General features: G+C 37.9%; 1 protein-coding gene across 30 annotated transcripts in view; it reads left to right on the forward strand.

Moving 5' to 3' along the window:
• The window catches only part of Enox2 (ecto-NOX disulfide-thiol exchanger 2), a 341,637-nt gene that overhangs the window by 247,457 nt on the left and 71,755 nt on the right, over nt 1-22,425 (forward strand). For 28 of the 30 annotated variants that reach the window (XR_012444306.1, XM_074063084.1, XM_074063082.1 and 25 more), the window contains 2 exons: nt 5,685-5,840; nt 21,829-22,035. Coding sequence is in view for 29 of the 30 variants with exons in the window: in XM_074063084.1 (XP_073919185.1) it covers nt 5,685-5,840; nt 21,829-22,035 (363 nt within the window). In the remaining variant the exon portion in view is untranslated. The remainder of the gene's footprint in view (nt 1-5,684; nt 5,841-21,828; nt 22,036-22,425) is intronic. The other 2 variants (XM_074063083.1, XM_074063081.1) reach the window with 1 other exon arrangement.

Here is a 22,425-nt window from a genome sequence, read left to right on the forward strand (position 1 = left end):
AACGAGATAAAGAAGGACATTCCATACTAATAAAAGGGGAAATAGACCAAAAGGAAATAATAATCATCAATCTGTACGCACCCAATGTCAACGCACCCAGTTTCATCAAACATACCCTGAAAGACCTAAAAGCATATATAAACGCCAACACAGTGGTTGTGGGAGACTTTAACACTCCATTATCATCAATAGATAGGTCATCCAAACAAAAACTCAATAAAGAAATCCAAGATCTAAAATATGCAATAGATCAAGTGGACCTAGTAGATGTCTACAGAACATTTCATCCAACCTCTACACAATATACATTCTTCTCAGCAGCCCATGGAACCTTCTCCAAAATAGATCATATCCTAGGGCACAAAGCAAGTCTCAGAAAATATAAGAAAATAGAAATAATACCATGCATACTATCTGACCACAATGCAGTAAAAGTAGAACTCAACAACAAAAGTAAAGACAAAAAACATGCAAACAGCTGGAAACTAAATAACTCATTACTTAATGAACAATGGATCATCGATGAAATAAAAGAGGAAATTAAAAAGTTCCTAGAAGTCAATGAAAATGAAAACACAACCTACCGGAACCTATGGGACACAGCTAAGGCAGTCTTGAGAGGAAAGTTTATAGCCATGAGTGCATATATTAAAAAGATTGAAAGATCCCAAATCAATGACCTAATGATACATCTCAAACTCCTAGAAAAACAAGAACAAGCAAATCCCAAAACAAATAGAAGGAGAGAAATAATAAAAATAAGAGCTGAAATCAACGAAATAGAAACCAAAAAAACCATACAAAGAATTAATGAAACAAAAAGTTGGTTCTTTGAAAAAATAAACAAGATCGATAGAACCCCTGGCAAACCTGACTAAAATGAGGAGAGAAAAAACCCAAATTAGTAGAATCAGGAATGCAAAAGGGGAGATAACAACAAACACCATGGAAGTCCAGGAAATCATCAGAGACTACTTTGAGAACCTATATTCAAATAAATTTGAAAATCTAAAAGAAATGGACAGATTTCTAGATACATATGATCATCCAAAACTGAACCAAGAGGAAATTAATCACCTGAATAGACCTATAACACAAAATGAAATTGAAGCAGCAATCAAGAGTCTCCCCAAAAAGAAAAGTCCAGGACCTGATGGATTCTCTGCTGAATTCTATCAGACCTTTAAAGAAGAATTGATACCAACCCTCCTTAAACTGTTCCATGAAACAGAAAGGGAAGGAAAACTGCCAAACACATTTTATGAAGCCAGTATTACACTTATCCCAAAACCAGGCAAAGACACCTCCAAAAAGGAGAACTATAGGCCAATCTCCTTAATGAACATTGATGCAAAAATCCTCAACAAAATAATGGCAAATCGAATTCAGCAACAAATCAAAAAGATTATTCACCACGACCAGGTAGGCTTCATCCCAGGGATGCAGGGGTGGTTCAACATACGAAAATCAATAAACGTAATAAACCACATTAACAGAAGCAAAGACAAAAACCACTTGATCATCTCAATAGACGCAGAAAAAGCCTTTGATAAGATCCAACATCATGTCATGATAAAAGCCCTAAGAAAACTAGGAATAGAAGGAAAGTTCCTCAACATTATAAAAGCTATATATGACAAACCTACAGCCAGCATTATACTTAACGGAGAAAAATTAAAACCATTCCCTCTAAAATCAGGAACCAGACAAGGATGCCCACTATCTCCACTCCTATTCAACATAGTACTGGAATTCCTAGCCAGAGCAATTAGGCAAGAAGAAGGAATAAAAGGAATACAAATAGGTAAAGAAACTGTCAAAATATCCCTATTTGCAGACGACATGATCCTATACCTTAAAGACCCAAAAAACTCTACTCAGAAGCTTCTAGACATCATCAATAGCTATAGCAAGGTAGCAGGATATAAAATCAACATAGAAAAATCATTAGCATTTCTATACACTAACAATGAGCAAACGGAAAAAGAATGTATGAAAACAATTCCATTTACAATAGCCTCAAAAAAATCAAATACCTAGGTGTAAACCTAACAAAAGATGTGAAAGACCTCTACAAGGAAAACTATACACTTCTGAAGAAAGAGATTGAGGAAGACTATAGAAAGTGGAGAGATCTCCCATGCTCATGGATTGGTAGAATCAACATAGTAAAAATGTCAATACTCCCCAAAGTAATCTACATGTTTAATGCAATTCCCATCAAAATTCCAATGACATTCATTAAAGAGATTGAAAAATCTACTGTTAAATTTATATGGAAACACAAGAGGCCACGAATAGCCAAGGCAATACTCAGTCAAAAGAACAATGCAGGAGGTATCACAATACCTGACTTCAAACTATATTACAAAGCAATAACAATAAAAACAGCATGGTACTGGCACAAAAACAGACATGAAGACCAGTGGAACAGAATAGAGGATCCAGATATGAAGCCACACAACTATGAGCAACTTATCTTTGACAAAGGAGCTAAAAATATACGATGGAGAAATAGCAGCCTCTTCAACAAAAACTGCTGGGAAAACTGGTTAGCAGTCTGCAAAAAACTGAAACTAGATCCATGTATATCACCCTATACCAAGATTAACTCAAAATGGATCAAGGATCTTAATATCAGACCCCAAACTCTTAAGTTGATACAAGAAAGAGTAGGAAATACTCTGGAGTTAGTAGGTATAGGTAAGAACTTTCTCAATGAAACCCCAGCAGCCCAGCAACTAAGAGATAGCATAGATAAATGGGACCTCATAAAACTAAAAAGCTTCTGTTCATCAAAAGAAATGGTCTCTAAACTGAAGAGAACACCCACAGAGTGGGAGAAAATATTTGCCAATTATACATCAGACAAAGGACTGATAACCAGAATATACAGGGAACTTAAAAAACTAAATTCTCCCAAAACTAATGAACCAATAAAGAAATGGGCATGTGAACTAAACAGAACTTTCTCAAAAGAAGAAATTCAAATGGCCAGAAAACACATGAAAAAATGCTCACCATCTCTAGCAATAAAGGAAATGCAAATTAAAACCACACTAAGATTCCACCTCACCCCTGTTAGAATAGCCATCATCAGCAACACCACCAACAACAGGTGTTGGCGAGGATGCGGGAAAAAGGAACCCTCTTACACTGTTGGTGGGAATGTAGACTAGTACAACCACTCTGGAAAAAAATTTGGAGGCTACTTAAAAAGCTGGACATCGATCTACCATTTGATCCAGCAATACCACTCTTGGGGTTATACCCAAAAGACTGTTACTCCAGAGGCACCTGCACATCCATGTTTATTGCGGCACTATTCACAATAGCCAAGTTATGGAAACAGCCAAGATGCCCCAGCACTGACGAATGGATTAAGAAAATGTGGTATCTATACACAATGGAATTCTATGCAGCCATTAAGAAGAACGAAATGTTATCATTCGCTGGTAAATGGATGGAATTGGAGAACATCATTCTGAGTGAGGTTAGCCTGGCCCAAAAGACCAAAAATCATATGTTCTCCCTCATATGTGGACATTAGATCAAGGGCAAACACAACAAGGGGATTGGACTATGAGCACATGATAAAAGCGAGAGCACACAAGGGAGGGGTGAGGATAGGTAAGACACCTACAAAACTAGCTAGCATTTGTTGCCCTTAATGCAGAGAAACTAAAGCAGATACCTTAAAGCAACTGAGGCCAATAGGAAAAGGGGACCAGGAACTAGAGAAAAGTTTAGATCAAAAAGAATTAACCTAGAAGGTAACACCCACGCACAGGAAATCAATGTGAGTCAATGCCCTGTATAGCTATCCTTATCTCAACCAGCAAAACCCCTTGTTCCTTCCTATTATTGCTTATACTCTCTCTACAACAAAATTAGAAATAAGGGCAAAATAGTTTCTGCTGGGTATTGGAGGGGGGGAGAGGGAGGGGGCGGAGTGGGTGGTAAGGGAGGGGGTGGGGGCAGGGGGGAGAAATGAACCTAGCCTTGTATGCACATATGAATAATAAAAGAAAAAAAAAAGAATCAATGAGTGACTTCGGGGCCACATTGCAGACATCTGTGTAGGCATTGCGCCTCTTACACATGGGGTGAAAACATGGTGAAGCCTTTAGGAGAGTTGAGCCTGCCAATGCTATTGCAACAGCCCTGGCATTACTAGAACTCCTCACGTACTACTTTCTTTGTTTATAATGCACTGTGTGTTCTTCTATAATGAGGACAGGTGTGGGCGGTGGGAAAACAAAGCGGTAGAGTGCACTCCCTTCTCTCAAAGAAATAGCATTTTTATATAGAAACAAAATTTAGACAATGAAATTAGTACTGCTTTTAGACAGAGGCAAATGAGGCCCCTGCCCTGGGCCCATGCCTCAGGAGGCATCTATGGTTTAGAAGGCTTACCTCCATATTTTCTAAGACCCCCTTTAATGCTGAACACTAAACATGCAGGCAGTGTCATCAGGAGGGGTGTCTTGTTCTGTAGCCACAAGAAGTACCTTTCTTGAAATTTTCTAAGTTCTCCTCCAGTGGAACCAGATATGGCATTGTTATCTGAGTAAGGAGTTCCAGGGTCAAACCAGACTCTTATGGGCCCCACTTCTCATTTATGCCCTTTGGAGGACTTTCTAACATCCTCTACTCTGCATATGGAGTCAACTAGATGCCCCAAGAAGCTTCAGGACTCATGCCTATGGAATCCTCTCAAAGTCTTTGTTTCAGGAGAATGGCCAGAAAGCAAATCACTCCAGTTAGCTGGAGTGGTATTTCTTTCATGGTATCACATAAAATTTTGCCACCAGAATCTTGTTGATGCTGATTTGGAGTGAATCAATTTGTGTGCATAGTGAGCCCCACAAAAATTTTATTTGGGAGTCCGTATTCATACTTCCTAGAGGGATTCTTGACTGAAACAACAGGGAATATAAAATTTAGTGGCAGTTGATGTAGCGTGAACAGTTTTTAGATACGAAGTTAAGAATGAACCAGAATTGTCTACAAAGGCCTCTTCAAGAAGGGTGAGATTTAAACTCAGCCTTGAAACAGAATTCAAGGAGGTTCAAATGACTCCAGATGGAAGGGTAACATGAACAGTCCACAGAAAGTAGTTATTTGTTGAGCCTTTTTGTGCTGTGCACTGTGCTAAGCATATTACATTCATCATTTTATTTCTTCCTTACAGCTTCCTGTATAGTAGGAGATATTAATCCTATTTTGTAGCTAAGAAAATGAAAGTTCATGTTACTAAGAAAATGGTAGAATGAGAACCCAAGCCTGTGTGATTCTCCAAATTGTGTGCTCTTAACAGGCAGAAAGGATACAAGGGAAAACAAGAAGACTGGGGCCAGGGGTATGTGTTGGAAAGTAGTGGAGGCAAGATCAGTAGACAAGTCATGTTGTGAAAGGTACATCAAAATGAGATGTAAAAACAAATAATCCCTGGTCAAACAAAACAGCCGCATCCTGAAAGGAAAAGATACAACTATCATATGACATTTATGACCTGAGAATACTAAGCACCATGGGTTTTTTTTTTAATGGTTTACCTCTGTCTTAGAAAGACTTTTGACTTGAATCCTTGAATCTTATATGGTAATCTTATATGGAAGCTGCCTCCTTTTTACCTTGGTGATGTCATTTATTGCTCTTTCTTTCCTCTCCTTTTTTTATAGACTTTGATCCTGCCCTTGGAATGATGACCGGAATTCCACCAATTACTCCAATGATGCCTGGTTTGGGAATAGTACCTCCACCAATTCCCCCAGATATGCCTGTAGTAAAAGAGATCATACACTGCAAAAGCTGCACCCTCTTCCCTCCCAACCCAAGTACTGTTCTGCTTTATCCCACATATAAGTCACAGTGTTTTGGTGTATAAGAAGCTTTTTCTTTTTTAAAAGAATACCCAAGAGCTTCATGGACATAGAATAGAACTTTCACTTAGAAAACAGAGAAAATTTTTCTCTTACTAGGCAAGGCTGGATTTTATGCACAGAACAGTAGTTTTGTGTTCTGGTAGCAATACAAGTGATGTAACATGTTTCTAATGCTGTCTGGTAAGGAATTCAAGTGTGTTATACAGAAGGAGACATCTGACACAAATTGCTCAACACTATCATTTGTAGTCTTTTTTTTTTTCAGAACTGGCCCATATGCTAGTGATGGCACATGAGCTGAGCCTACCTGATGCATATGAGAATATGCACTTGGTGCTAAGAATCCTTCTCTACTACTCATCACTCCAACAACTTATTCAACCTGTATAGTGCAATATACAGCGAGGGGCATTCAACTCATTGGAAAGGCAAAGAGAAATTTTGAGACTAAGTCAAACTACTGGTAGCCATTCAGGAAATACAGTTCATGTGAAAATAATCTAGGAATTTGTCTTGTCAGTAAAGAATAAATCTCTCCTTAGACTTGCTTTAAAATACCAGTAAAGGTAGGATGGCCATGTTTCATTTAAAATATACCAGCAGTAATAATTAACTCAGACTTTTTCCAGATCCATTTGGACATTATAGATTTTAAATGAGTAGAAGCTACTGCTGCACATGACCCAAGCTTCACTTACACTTTCTCCATAGTCCTAGTGGTACTGGGTGGCATATCAAGTGAGCTGTTTCTATAGTTCAAAGATTATTGCTGTTTGTTAAGGTACCTTTCTAGGGGTTTAGACATAGATCAAATGAACTTGTTTTATCAGGATAGGTGCAGACCTTTTACATGTGTCTTCACACAAATATTTCATCTCCTACCTTTAATAGGAACTGGCTAATCATGAATTGGACCCTGGAAGGCACCTGGATTCTACTTATTATGATCTGCTCATAACTAAAAGGGTTTTAGAATCAGTCAGCATTGATTAGACAGGTCCTCTTGGCCACTTTGGCTAGTGAAAAATGTTAATTCATCATGGTTTTTGAGCTGTATTGTCAACAGGGTACATCCTTCCAGACCAATAAGAAACCAAGGAGGCCTGCATCTCAGAGGGCTGGATTGGAAGAAGAGTGTGCATGTCACAAAGAGAGTCAGGGAATAAAGAATAAGATGTCCTTTGTAGGCCTTATGTTCTTTGTAGGAATGGCTCAAATGGCCATTCCTGGATTTTTGTTTATTGTGCCAGGTAGATGAGTGATACTTCTATATCCATGTCTCTTACTCTTAGTTCAACTCTTCCTACAAATATGCAGTTACCTTTTTTCCCTTCCTTCTAGTATATTGCTTTTAGATTAGGAAAAGATATACATCCCTGACAGTTAGTACCTTTTTCATGTCAAAAACCATGAATTTTGGCATTGCCGGTGTCAAAACTTCCTCCTGATGATTTAATCCTTCACGTATTGAATAATCAACCCACACTAGGCTTTCGATGCCTCCATTAAGTATAAGCTAATAAGATGGTTCATAACTTATATTCCAGGTTGGGTGCATAGATGGCTCTAAGGATGTTCAGTTTGTAAATTTCCAAAGAATAATACAGATGTCTTGCTTATAACACACAGGCATCTTTGAATAGGCAATATTCGAATGTATATCAAAATATATGGCTTAAAGAGGCTGTAACTTCATAGTCACTAATAAAAGAAACATACAGAAATCTTTCAAATGCATTTTTTATCTTTCTCCACTTGTAGCCATGCCTTCTCAGTTCTGAGTTAGAAGGGCCACAGAGTAAGAGGGAAACATTGTGCCCTCACAGCTCAATTCTTCAGTTCTTCATCATTGTACTAGAATGCTGACAGGGCAATTAGTGCCAGTAAACATGTGACTTCTGGGAAGGAACTTGGCTTTGGAATTGAATTAAAAAATAACATTCTCAACAAAGCTTAAGGCATGCTAGTATCCTATTTGCTTTTTAGAACTGAATTTTGTTTAAAATGGTCTCAGATTAATTGGATGGGAAAAGCCCTAATTGTGGCATCTCCCTTACTTCTTTGCTGAAAGCACGGCAGAAGTGCCACTTTCATTAACAGCTCCAAAGCTTGTCTTTGTGAAGATGAGACAGGAATAGCAGGGCTCACTAACAAGGCCTAGTAAGGCCTTGATTATAAAACCCACTACTTACTCCTGCCTATCTCTGCCATATTCTCATGTATTCAATGGCCTCAGACTCCAAAGTTCCTCTTAGCAATAAGGTTCTCTGAATCAGAGACTTGCAGTCTCTTTATTCATCATCCAGTCTGCTTCTAAGCCTTGTTTATTTATCAGAAAGTGTCTTTGCCATCAGTTCCTTCTTCTCTGTTCAACCCTATATACAGAACCATAAAATTTTCCAGGGGCTCTCATTGCCCACGGATTCATAGTCCAACTCCTGACCTCAAAAAACTTTCACTGCTTTACTTCATGTGATTGTCCTCAATTCAACATTTCTATTTGTCACATAACTGCCCCTTCATTTGGGCTTAACTGCTTACTGACCTCACATTGCTTACATTCCCAGTTTAGCCCAACTCCAAATATACTCTCTCCTTGGAATACTTCTGTTGAATACTTTCTGTTTGAAAGGTACTAAAATTAAATCTGTGATGAATGCATTTTCGCTTAAATAGTGGACACTAAATCCAACAAATGCTTTTTAGTCCTTAAATTACTGTATCTCTCTATTATATTTAGTACTTTTGACCCCTTCATCCTTCTTGAAACATTAAGTCATTTGAAGGAATAGTAATAACTGAGACCACCCAGAGATATTATATAGATAAAGAAGAAAGAAGACCAAGTACCACATCCTGAGGAATCCCAACATTTCAAAGTTTAAGAGGGAAAGAGGAGTTTTCATTTCTGTACACTCCTTAGCAGTAAAAATCCTCCAAAGACTTACTCTAATCCAGTTTTCTCCTCATCTGTCTTAAATTTCCTTCTTTGATGCTTTTTGCTCCTATATCTCTATCAACATGTTCTTTGTTTAAGAATACTAATGACCTTACAATGCTAATTTCAGTGGACAAGTCCCTGTTCTATTCCTAACCAACTTAATGACAATCTGTGACACAGTTGATTACTCCTTACTCCTTGTAATACTTTCTTCACTTGTCTTCCAGAACACCACATGATTGGTTTTCTTCCCACCCCACTGGTTGCTCCTTTTCAGTCTCTTTTGTTGACAATCTGCTTCTCTGTCCTGACTTCTTATCATCGAAGTCACAGCTCAGTCCTTGCACTTCTTCTTTATCTACATGCATACCTTTGGTGATCTCATTCTATCTCATAACTTAAAAAATTATATGTCAATGATATGCATATTTAAATTTTTAACTCAGACTTAGCCTCTGAACCCCAGACTCATATCTAACTGCTTACTTGATATCTCCACTTATAAGTCAAATAGACATTTTAAACTTAAAAGTTTCAAAATTAAACTCCTAAATTTCCCCTCAAACCTGCTCCATTAGTATCCTTCCCCCATCTCAGGTAATGTCAACTGCATCCTTTGAGTTGCTCAGGACAAAACTTAGGGGTCTGCCTTGCCTATTTTCTTTCCCTTATATGCCACATTTAATCTGTTAGAAAATCCTGTTGAACTGCCTTAAATTGTATATCTAGCTCCCTGCTACTTTCACAATAACCACTGCTATGTTCCAATTTATATCCACCATGACTCATTTTCTAAACCATTAGATCCTTCTAATTGGTCTTCCTTTTTCACCCTTACCCCCTTATAGTCTATTCTCAACAGTGTAAACAGAATGATCCTTTTGAAACCTAAGTCAGATCATGTCACTCCTCTACTCAGACCCTTTACTGGCTCCCAATTTTACTCAAAATAAAAGCCAAAGTTCTTTCAATGGTATACAAGGTCCCCTGCAATATTATGTCTTTGACTTGCACTCTCCATCAGTCACTCTGTTCTAGTCATACTGACCTCTATGCTGTTATATGAACACAGCATACACTCTCCTGTCATAGGCCTTTGCACTGGCTCTTCCTCTGCCTGGAATACTCTTACCCTAAATATATGTATGGCTTACTTTCACCTTCTTCAAGTTTTTGCACAAATGTCAACTCTCCCCATCATATTCCCAATCCTACCTACCTTCACTATTTGTAATATAACACTTATTTCCTTTTAACAAACTAATTTATAGGACAGAAACCCCACAATGTGTAGAATTTTTGTGTATTTTATTCACTGTTATCTCTACAGCACTTAGAAAGATATCTTACATAGGAGGTGTTCAATATTTGTTGAATGATGGAGGGAGTGATAGATGGATAGATGAATGGATGGTGACAGAAGTAGTAATCAGAGGTCTAGAAATCAAACCAAGAAACTAAGAGGTAATTACTACTATATGCTGATGACTTCCAAATCTATATTTTCAGTCTATACCTCTCTTCTGAGCTTCAGATACATAACCAACTACCTGTTACATTAAATATATGAAAAATGGCATTATAGTATATTGAACAAACTACCAAATTATAAGTCCAGAGATCTGTGTACTCTCAGTTATATCACTAACTAGCTATGGCACCTTGACCAGTCATGTAACTTCCTTGGGTCTCAATTTCCTTGTCTGTAAAGCAAGTATATTAGGCTAGATTCACCTATATACCTCCAAGGCTTCATCAAACTCTAAAATTATGCTTTTTCTATGTTAAAATGTAGCTACCACTATAATTACTTCTCTAGGCAAAACTCCTCAAAATATATTAGGAAAGCAAGAGCTGATTAGTTGGTAGCACATACAGCTTTATACCTTCACAGATGCAGGCAGGATACCATAATACTTAAGTGCTTGAACACTGAATAACACAGGCCTGATTTCATAGCCCAGATCTCTACCATTAAATAGCCATGAGATCCTTGGTAAGTAACTTAACCTCTTTGATCTAGATTAGACAAAATCAGATCTTGTCTGAAAATTAATGTATCGTTCCAGAATGGAACAGACCAAACACCAGTCTCCTAAAGATAAATGGTGAGTGAGCACTCCCCCCACCAAAGTTTTGGAAGCAACATCCTGATGCCCGGGATTTGGAGAAAGCTTTCTGGAACACACTTACTTTTTTTCACAGGGTAGCTATCAAAAGATTTACTGAATTTCCAATTAACAATTCTCTGTGGTGAGAGAAGAGAACAGCCTCATCTCTACAGAGAAGTCAATTTTGCAAAAAATTTTCACTTCAGCTGCTATTACCCTCTGTATGGAGAGGTTGCATTTTGAGTCTACTGTAAATAACAGTGAATAGGGAATAAATGATGGGATATCATCTGCTGTCTGTGTTCAGGCACGTGGGAAAATACCCAGGAGCCAGAGAAAGCTTTTCTTTTTTTTTTCATTTTACCGTAGCAAAATAGGCAGACCCCATTTTGGATCTTAGGGCTGAATTCTATAAAGACAATTAGAGGAAATGGGTAAATTGTGCATTAATAACGATTTGCCAGCCTTCTGATTTCCAGTCTGTTTGGATTGCATTAAAACGCACCTGACCTCTGCTGACTGTCTAGGAGGCCTTCAGTCTTGGGCTGGCTAATAAAATCAGCTCAGAGACTTTGCATTGTATAAATTCTAGCAAAGCAGCTGAAAAACCAGATGCAAGTCCTTTATAGGTCCTCTGTGCTCCTCCCTCCCTCACTTCACAAAGATCAGCAATGTCTCTGATCCTAATACTGATTCCCCCAACACAGCTCCCCGGAATGGATGCTTGAAAGTAATTAGAATTGCCATAATCTCCTTCTTTTCCATTACCAGAGATTAGTTCTTTATACTCCCAGTTATCTTGAATCTTTTCACAGGGAAATGTTCTCGGTCACCAATCTGAGTGGTGATTTAGGAATTACGGAGCTTAGCATGTTACCTGATGAATAAGTGGAGTTTGAAGTTGCTTTCCTACAGGGTGATCACTGCTGTGCCCTGATCACTGTATTTCAGACCCAGACAAGAAAATGCACGGAGCTCTTAATTAAGGAATGGGTACTGTCCATTAAGGAAAATGGTACAGCCCATTGCCTTACTTGGTGGCATACACTTAAAACTCAGCAAATGCAATCAAAGAGGCTTTTTACATTTATCCAAGGAAAATAAATAAATTCCTGGCATTCTTGACATTGCCCTTAGTGGATTTTATGCCCCTTTACTTAGCAGTCACCACAGAACAATCACAGCATCTAAATAAGATGATGAGTTCTTCCCAGAATCTTTAACCCCCACAAATTTAGTCAGAGGAAAGAGCCTTTGCATTTTCAGTGTGCATGTAACTGCCACAGTAACCACACATTCCCTGGTCTCTCAATAGGCCTAAAGGTAGACCCAAGTAACTTGACTCAAATATATAAAAAGGTGATCTTTTTTGCTTCACAAAAGCATACCTTACCATCCAAGACCTTTAAAAGTAAGTGCCAGAAGCCCTTTTATTCTAAAGCCTTTGATTTAAAACATAGCTCTAGCTATACACATGCTCTTGAAAGTTCTTTACCTATGTATACAATGACTGGGTTGTTTTCCATACTCAATGCCATATGTGTGTCTTCATAGGTGTAGATTCCTATCTCCATATGACTGACTCCTTCTCAAACCCAGCCTTGTCAAAAATCTTGGTAAAGCAAGGGAGCTGGGACTTCAGAAGTCGAGGTCTTAGTTATTACTCCACTCCAGATATGGGGTAGGGTTTTAGAAAGCACCAAATCGGGAATTAGGAAACCTGGATTCGATCATGCTAAGTCATAATACAACAATGACTACTATTTATTTGTAACTTACCACGTGCTAGCATTTTGCAACATAGACAAGATAATATCAATTATCCTACAAAAAAACTCTTATAAGGAATAGCATCACTATTTTATTTTTTTATATTCATTTATTCACATGTGCATACATTGTTTAGGTCATTTCTTCCCTCTTCCCCCCTCCCCCAGCCTCTCCCCCCCCACCCACCCTCACTTCCAGGCAGAATCTCTTCTGCCCTTATCTCTAATTTTGTTGAAGAGAAGAAATAAGCATAATAAGAAAGACAAAGCATTTTTGCTAGTTGAGTTAAGGATAGCTATACAGATAGATTCCTAACATGGTTTCCATGTACAAATGTGTTACAACCCAAGTTGATTCATCTTTAACTGATCTTTACACTGGTTCCTGATCCCCTTCTCCTGTTGACGTCTGTCGCTTTAAGGTTTCTGTATTAGTTCCTCTGGAGTGGGGACATCAAACGCTTTTGTGTTTTGGATTTTCTACCTATCCCCATAACTCCTGTATGTGCTCTCCCTTGACATGTGACCCAAGTCCAACCACATAGCTGTATTTGCCCTAGATCTAAAGTCCGCATATGAGGGAGAACATACGATTTTTGGTCTTCTGAGCCTGGCTGACCTCGCTCAGAATGATGTTCTCCAATTCCATCCATTTACCTGCAAATGATAAGATTTCATTCTTCTTCATGGCGGAGAAAAAATTCCATTGTGTATAAATACCACATTTTCTTAATCCATTCTTCAGTAGTGGGGCATCTTCGCTGTTTCCATAACTTGGCTATTGTGAACAGCGCTGCAATAAACATTGGTGTGCAGGTGCCTCTGGAGTAACCTGTGTTGCATTCTTTTGGGTATTGCTGGATCATATGGCAGATCTATGTTTAGATTTTTAAGAAGCCTCCAAATATTTTTCCAGAGTGGTTGCACCAGCTTGCATTCCCACCAGCAGTGTACGAGGGTTCCTTTTTCCCCACATCCTCACCAACACCTGTTGGTGGTGGTATTTTTGATGATGGCTATTCTAACAGGGGTGAGGTGGAATCTTAGTGAGGTTTTCATTTGCATTTCTTTTATGGCTAGAAATGGTGAGTGTTTTTTCATGTGTTTTCTGGCCATTTGAATTTCTTCTTTTGAGAAAGTTCTCTTTCGTTCAGTTGCCCATTTCTTTATTGGTTCATTGATTTTGAGAGAGTTTAGTTTCTTAAGTTCCCTGTATATTCTGTTTATCGTCCTTTGTCTGATGTATAGCTGAAAAATATTTTCACCCACTCTGTGGGTGGTCTCTTCAGTTTAGAGACCATTTCTTTTGTTTTGCATAAGTTTTTAATTTTATGAAGCCCCTTTTGTCCATCCTTTCTTTAGTTGCTGAGCTGCGGGGCTCTATTGAGGAAGTCCTTGCCTATACCTATTAGTTCCACAGTGTTTCCTGCTCCTTCCTATACCAACTTCAGAGTTGTGTGTCTGATAATAAGGTCCTTAATCCATTTTGAGTTGATACTAGTACAGGGTGATAAACATGGATCTAGTTTCAGTTTCTTGCAGACGGGTAACCACTTTTCCCAGCAACATTTGTTGAAGAGCCTGTCTTTTCTCCATCGTATATTTTTGGCACCTTTGTCAAAAATGAGGTGGGTATAGTTGTGTGGATTCATATCCAGGTCCTCTATTCTATTCCACTGGTATTCATGTCTGTTTTTGTGCCAGTACTGTACTGTTTTTATTGCTATTGCTTTGTAATATAGTTTAAAGTCAGGTATTGTGATACCTCCAGCATTGCTCTTTTTGTTGAGTATTGTTTTCACTATTCGCGGTCTCTTGTGTTTCCAAATAAACTTTAGGGTAGATATTTCAATCTCTGTGATGAAATTCATTGGGATTTGGATGGGAATTGCATTAAACATGTAGATTGCTTTTGGTAGTATAGCCATTTTTACTATGTTGATTCTTTTTTGGGTCTTTAAGGTATAGGATCTTATCATCTGCAAATAGGGATATTTTGATGGTTTCTTTACCTACTTGTATTCCTTTTATTTCTTCTTCTTCTTGCCTAATTGCTCTGGCTAGGAATTCCAGTACTATGTAAAATAGGAGTGGGGATAGTAGGCACCCTTGCCTCGTTCCTGATTTTCGGAGAAATGGTTTCAGTTTTTCCCCATTAAGTATGATGTTGGCTCTAGGTTTCTCATATATAGCCTTTACAATGTTGAGGTACATTCCTTCAATTCCTAGTTTTCTTAGAGCTTTTATCATGAAGTGGTGTTGGATCTTGTCAAAGGCTTTTTCTGCATCTATTGAAATGATCAAGGGGTTTTTATCTTTGCTTCTATTGATGTGCTGTATTACATTTATAGATTTGCATATGTTGAACCACCCCACTTCCCTGGGATGAAGCCGACTTGGTCATGGTGGATGATCTTTCTGATGTGTTGTTGGATTCAGTTTGCCATTATTTTATTGAGGATTTTTGCATCGATGTTCATTAAGGAATTTGGCCTATTGTTCTCCTTTTTGGAGGTGTCTTTGTCTGGTTTTGGGATGACAGTAATATTGGCTTCATAAAATGAGTTAGGCAGTGTTCCTTCCCTTTCTATTTCATAGAACAGTTTAAGGAGGGTTGGTATTAGTTCTTTAAACATCTGATAGAATTCAGCAGAGAATCCATCACGTCCTGGACTTTTCTTTTTTGGGAGACTCTTTATTGTTGCTTCAGTTTCATTTTGTGTTATAGATCTAGTCAGGTGATTAATATCCTCTTGGTTCAGTTTTGGATGGTCATAAGTATCTAGAAATCTGTCCATTTCTTCAAGATTTTCAAATTTATTAGAATATAGGTTCTCAAAGTAGTCTCTGATGATTTCTTGTATTTCCATGGTGTTTGTTGTTATTTCCCCTTTTGCATTTCTGATTTTACTGATTTGGGTTTTTTCTCTCCTCATTTTAGTCAGGTGTGCCAGGGGTCTGTCAATCTTATTTATTTTTTCAAAGAACCAACTTTTTATTTCATTGATTCTTTGTATGGTTTTTTTTTGTTGTTATTTCTACTTCATTGATTTCAGCTCTTATTTTTATTATTTCTCTCCTTCTGCTTGTTTTGGGATTTGCTTGTTCTTATTTTTCTGGGAGTTTGAGATGTAGCATTAGGTCATTGATTTGAGATCTTTCTGTCCTTTTAATATATGCACTCATGGCTATAAACTTTCCTCTTAGAACTACCTTTGCTGTGTCCCATAGGTTCTGGTAGGTCGTGTTTTCATTTTCATTAACTTCCAGGAACCTTTTAATTTCCTCTTTTATTTCATCAATGACCCATTGATCATTGAGCAATGTGTTGTTCAGCTTCCAATTGTTTGCATGTTTTTTACTGTTGTTTTTGTTGTTGATTTCTAGTTGTAATGCATTGTGATCAGATAGAATGCATGGGATTATTTCTATTTTCTTATATTTGCTGAGGCTTGCTTTCTGCCCTAAGATATGATCAATTTTGGAGAAAGTTCCATGGGCTGCTGAGAAGAATGTATATTGTGCAGAAGTTGCATGAAATATTCTGTAGACATCATCCAGGTCCATTTGATCTATGGTGTGGTTTACTTCTAGAATTTCTTTATTGATTTTTTGTTTGGATGACCTGTCTGTTGGTGATAGGGGGGTATTAAAGTCTCCTACTACCAGTGTGTTGGCGTGTATATGTGCTTTTAGGTCCTTCAGACTATGTTTGATGAAATTGGGTGCATTGATGTTGGGTGCATATAGGTTGATAATTGTTATTTCCTTTTGGTGTATTTCCCCTTTTATTAGTACGGAGTGTCTTTCTTTATCTCATTTGTTCAATGTAAGTTTGAAGTCCTCTTTGTCCGAGATAAGTACTGCTACCCCTGTCTATTTTCAGGGGCCATTGGCCTGGTAAATCTTCTTCTAGCCTTTCATCTTCAGCCAGTGCCTGTTTCTGTCGATGACATGGGTCTCCTGTAGGCAGCAGATTGTTGGATCTTCCTTTTTAATCCAGTTTGCCAAACGATGTCTTTTGATGAGGGAATTAAGTCCATTAACATTCAGTGTTAGTATTGATAAGTATGTGGTGATTCCTGTCATTTAGTTGTCTTTGTTGTTTAAGGGTTTGATTGTGTGCAGCTGAATCAATGTTACTCTCTAGTTTCTTTTTTTTTTTTTTTTTTTTTTTTCTTTTTGAACCATGATCCTCCTAATCTCTGCCTCCTGCATAGCTAGGATTACAGGTGTGAGCTATTAGCACTCCTTTTATTTTTTTTTAAATGCCTCTACTAAAGGTGATACACATCAAGACTTACTGATGTAGATGTTGTGAACACCAGCATTATTTCCTATGAGAATTGCTTTGTTGGAAAAACTATTGTAGAATGAATATTTCTATTTTATTGATAATACTAGATAGTTTTTCTTTTTCTTTACTATCTAGTATTAGATAGTTCTTTACTGATCATTCTCATGATTAGCTTATTTTTCATAAAAGCCGAATCATGTTCAATAAAATGACTGATACTGTTACCTTATTCGTTGACTTTTCAGAGATTCGCAAGAGAGTAAATGCATGGTTTACTTCTTAAACTCACAATATAAGGGAAAGAGAAAAGGGAAATCTGTAGGATTAATCTTGCTTGATAAAAGAAAATCCCACATGAAAATGTGATTTTACTGTAATGTTTCACTTTACAGCAGAATTCATAACTGATTTAAGTAACAGACTACATTTAGTCATTTCGAATGATGAGTTTATACAGTTCTGGGGTTTTTTTTTTTTTTTTTTTCATTTTTCTTTTATTATTCATATGTGCATACAAGGCTTGGTTCATTTCTCCCCCCTGCCCCCACCCCCTCCCTTACCACCCACTCCACCCCCTCCCGCTCCCCCCCTCAATACCCAGCAGAAACTATTTTTCCCTTATCTCTAATTTTGTTGTAGAGAGAGTATAAGCAATAATAGGAAGGAACAAGGGGTTTTGCTGGTTGAGATAAGGATAGCTATACAGGGCATTGACTCACATTGATTTCCTGTGTGTGGGTGTTACCTTCTAGGTTAATTCTTTTTGATCTAACCTTTTCTCTAGTTCCTGGTCCCCTTTTCCTATTGGCCTCAGTTGCTTTAAGGTATCTGCTTTAGTTTCTCTGCGTTAAGGGCAACAAATGCTAGCTAGTTTTTTAGGTGTCTTACCTATCCTCACCCCTCCCTTGTGTGCTCTCGCTTTTATCATGTGCTCATAGTCCAATCCCCTTGTTGTGTTTGCCCTTGATCTAATGTCCACATATGAGGGAGAACATACGATTTTTGGTCTTTTGAGCCAGGCTAACCTCACTCAGAATGATGTTCTCCAATTCCATCCATTTACCAGCGAATGATAACATTTCGTTCTTCTTCATGGCTGCATAGAATTCCATTGTGTATAGATACCACATTTTCTTAATCCATTCGTCAGTGCTGGGACATCTTGGCTGTTTCCATAACTTGGCTATTGTGAATAGTGCCGCAATAAACATGGATGTGCAGGTGCCTCTGGAGTATGGTTTGTACTGCCTGCCCCTTCATGATTTTGTTTGCTTTCACTTTCTGTGTGCAGAATTCCTTGAAGAATCTTTTGTACTTGTGGCTTGGTGGTCACATATTGTTTTAATTTCTGCTTCTCGTGGAAGACTTTTATTGCTCCATCAATTTTGAGTGATAGTTTTGCTGGGTAGAGTATCCTAGGGTTGAAGTTATTTTCATTCAGTGCCCAGAGTACCTCACAACATGCTCTTCTTGCTTTTAAGGTCCGTTGAGAAGTCTGCTGTGATTTTGATGGGTTTACCTTTGTATGTTATTTGTTTTTTCTCTCCTACAGCCTTCAATATTCTTTCTCTATTCTCTGTGCTTGTTGTTTTAGTGATAATATGTCATGGGGTAGTTCTATTTTGGTCAAGTCTTTTTGGTGTCCTGGAGGCTACCTGTACCTTAATGGGCATAACTTTCTCTAGAGTTTGAAAATTTTCTGTTATTATTTTGTTAAATATATTATGAATTCCTTTTGATTGCACCTCTTCTCCTTCTTCAATGTCTGTGATTCTTAGGTTCGATCTTTTGATGGAGTCAGTGCATTCATGCATATTCCTTTCACAGGTCTTGAGTTGTCTGACTAATAATTCTTCAGCTTTTCCTTTAATTTCCATTTCATCTTCACGTTCTGAAATTCTGTTTTCTGCTTGTTCTAGTCTCCTGGAGTGGCCTTCCATTTTGTTTTGTATTTCTGTTTCATTCTTTTTTCTGAGGTTTTCCATATCATGGGTTACTTCCTCTTTAATATTGTCAATTTTTGTCCTTAATTCATTTATCTCTCTATTTATGGTGTTCTCTGTTTCAATTTTGTGTTTATTTAGGACACCTATGAGTTCATTTATTTGCTTTTGTGTTTTCTCATATTCTTTATTTTTGTTGTCTTGGAATTTCTTGAGTGCCTCCTGTACGTTTTGGTTGACCATGTCTAATAACATCTGTATGAAATTCTCATTGGTTACTTACAGGATTTCTTCTCTCAGGATGTTCTTTGGGGCTTCATTGGGTTCCTTGGTATATTTTCTTTTGTTTTGTTGGAGTTCGATCTGGGTATCCATTTTCTCCATTTCCCTCTGAATCCTGTACTAATTTATTTTTGGGGGGAGAATGGTTTCCATCCCTTTTTCATCTTCCCATCATTCCACTTGGTACTGTTTCTGTCCCTGGTCTATGTGTAATTTAGTATTAGCTAACTTACAATAGTAAAACTAACAAAACCAAGAAAGAAAGATAAAAAAGAAAAAGAAAGAAGTAAAAATCGAGAACCAAAGAAATCAACAAGGAGAGATGGTGGACAATCAAACAGCAAACAAGACAAGCAAACACTTAAAGAAAAGAAAAAAAAATTCCCGGTTCAGGAACAGTAGAATTTTAGTCTTGGTAGTTCTGGTGTTACTCCTTTAGCATCCAGTGCTGTTTTTCTGCTTATTTGCTCACCTGTTGGTCTGGGTCTCCCAAGCAGGTTTGGAGCCGGCATCTGGCGGTGCTGGAGCCCTCCTGTTTTCTCAGTGTAACATGACGTGGAGAAGCTTTTTACAGGCTGGGGGTTCAGGGTTTTGGAGTTTTGTTTCTTCTTTTTGTTTTTTTGGGCTTTTTTTGCTAAGTGTGGCTCCAGCAAGAAAGTATTCTGTTTGATCTGCTGAAGTTCTCCCAAGCACGTTTGGAGCTGGTGGCCTGCGGGGCGGGCGACAGCTTGGCAGTGCAGCGGGTGACAGCCTGGCAGGGCGGTGGGTGGCACCCTAGTGTCCCTATTTTAAAGGTGAAAAAAAGGTTCTCAGATGTTATGTAATATTACCAATGTCATACAGAAGTTGAATAATTAAGTTAAGATTTAAATCCAGGTTCACCTACTCCAAGTTTATGTTTTTTATCTACTGTGGTGTCCTTAAATGAAACACAACTTCATTAGCCAAGCCTTTTCCTCTATAATATCTGAGATTTAGACTAAGTCAGTGCTTTTCAACTCTAGCTTCATATTAGAACTGCTCAAAAAGCTGAAAATCTAATGCACAGGCTGCATCCTAAACTAATTAAATAAGACTGTTGGGCCCAGACATTGTTACTCCCAAGTTGCTTCTAACATGCAAGAGTTAATAATAACTTGAAGTGTTATGGCTAGAATTCTTTCCTGTTCTTAGACACTCAAAAACATAAGTCTTAAGTGACTCCAGATCTCATTGTTTCCTTTTGGTCAAAACTACAACATCACTTAGTAACTATAACTAAGACATTTCAGATTCCTCCTCACTTGATAATTCTCTGTTTTTCTCTACACTTCTCATGTGAAACAAAAAGCCCAGCATAGTGAGCTCTTAAAATTACAGACTTTAAATTTTACAAAGTTTACAAGTTCTCTAAGTCACCATACTCCTTTTATTCACTAAATAGAGGGCATCCTAAGAAACTAATTATTCTTAGCCACCCCAATAGGACAGATAGCAGTAGTGAAGCAAGAAAGCAAAAAGCTCCCAAATCAATGACTTGCCAACTTGGATAAGAGTCAGGCAGGGGCCTTGGCCTAATCTATGAGAGAGACTCATTTATTTTTGTATGTGAGCTATAATCACTGGTTGTTGAGCTCTCCAAATCTTGAGCTGGGAGAATTGTTAAGAGCTGAAGGGGAAGAATGGATTACACAAAATTAATCCTTGCAGATATAAAACCAATGCTAAAAAAAAATGAGTATCATGCTTTGTTTTGTTGGGCTACGAACTGTACAATTTTGCTTAGATAATTCTTGGGTACATATAAATAGTGACAAGGAGCTAGCAGATACAACAGGCTTTATATATGAGTGAGTAGAAATCATATCTTTAAGCAGAGGGAATTTTCTCATTAAGTAGGTTTTTAATGACTCTCTATGGCCAAATTTATCTCACTTTAGTTAATGATTTCCCAGATGAGCTTAATCTCTTTGCTGTCTTTCATACATCCCTCTAAATGCTACTAGATTAGCTTTGGATCCCACCTCTCCAACAAGGAATTTGAGAAAGAGCTCACTTGTATAAAAAAAAACCCCAAAATATAAAAGAGATAGTTTGTACTCTGATCTATTTAACCAAATCATTCTGACAACTGTAAACACTTTTGCAAATATTCTCCCTACAATTGACAAATTGATCATGAAACAGCTCTTTTAGTAAGCAGACGAAAAGAATATAGTAACTACAATCTGAATTAAACCCTCTCTCAGGGACCCTGGTTCTGAGAATTCCTGAAAACAAGAACTTAAACAATAAGATTTCCCCCCACTGTCTTTTTAATAAAAATAACTAAAGATCTGGCCTAGCTATCTTATCACAGCAAAGGTAAAGAACAAAACTATAGACTGTTAGATGGGACAAATAGGCCTGGGTCTTTATCTTCTAGACATCATGGTCACCAAACCTTTGATTAAAATGATTATCAGCCTCATGAAATCAATTTTCTGTGGAGCACAGATGAGCAACATGGAGACCAAAGTTTGTTGGCTACAAAAGCTATCTCTGAGAAATGTTAGGTTTCTAGAAGGTTTGTCCCAGGCAATCATTTTAATTTGAAATGCTTTTGCCCTTACACTTAGATCTCCCACCTCCTGCAACCCGAGAAAGACCACCAGGATGCAAAACTGTATTTGTGGGCGGCCTGCCTGAAAATGGGACAGAGCAAATCATTGTGGAAGTATTTGAACAGTGTGGAGAGATAATTGCTATCCGGAAGAGCAAAAAGAACTTCTGTCACATTCGCTTTGCTGAGGAGTACATGGTGGACAAGGCCCTTTATCTGTCTGGTAGGTTTATAGATGGGGGAATTGTACCCACCAAGCACAATGCAAAATTGGGGATCAGAGAATTTGCATTTGTAGCAGATAAACTGTAAGGTTACCTCCTTTTGCCTTACGAGATGAAAAATACATGTTACCTCCCACCTTCCTCCTCTTAAAGCCCTCAGTAGCTTCCACCTGTCTATGGGGTAACTCCAGACTGTTTACATGTGGCTTCTAAAGGCCTTCATTATCTGCTCTGCCTCTCATTGTTGTCTTCCATCTCTTCCTACACATAACGTATCCCAAGTACACTAAATAAATTCTAGTTCCCAGAATGTGCCATGGCGTTTTATGCCTTTTCATCTGACTGGAATTACCTTTTCTACTCCCACCCACTACACACAAATCTTCACA

Source organism: Castor canadensis, chromosome X (assembly GCF_047511655.1).
Source record: "Castor canadensis chromosome X, mCasCan1.hap1v2, whole genome shotgun sequence".
NCBI lineage: Eukaryota > Metazoa > Chordata > Mammalia > Rodentia > Castoridae > Castor > Castor canadensis.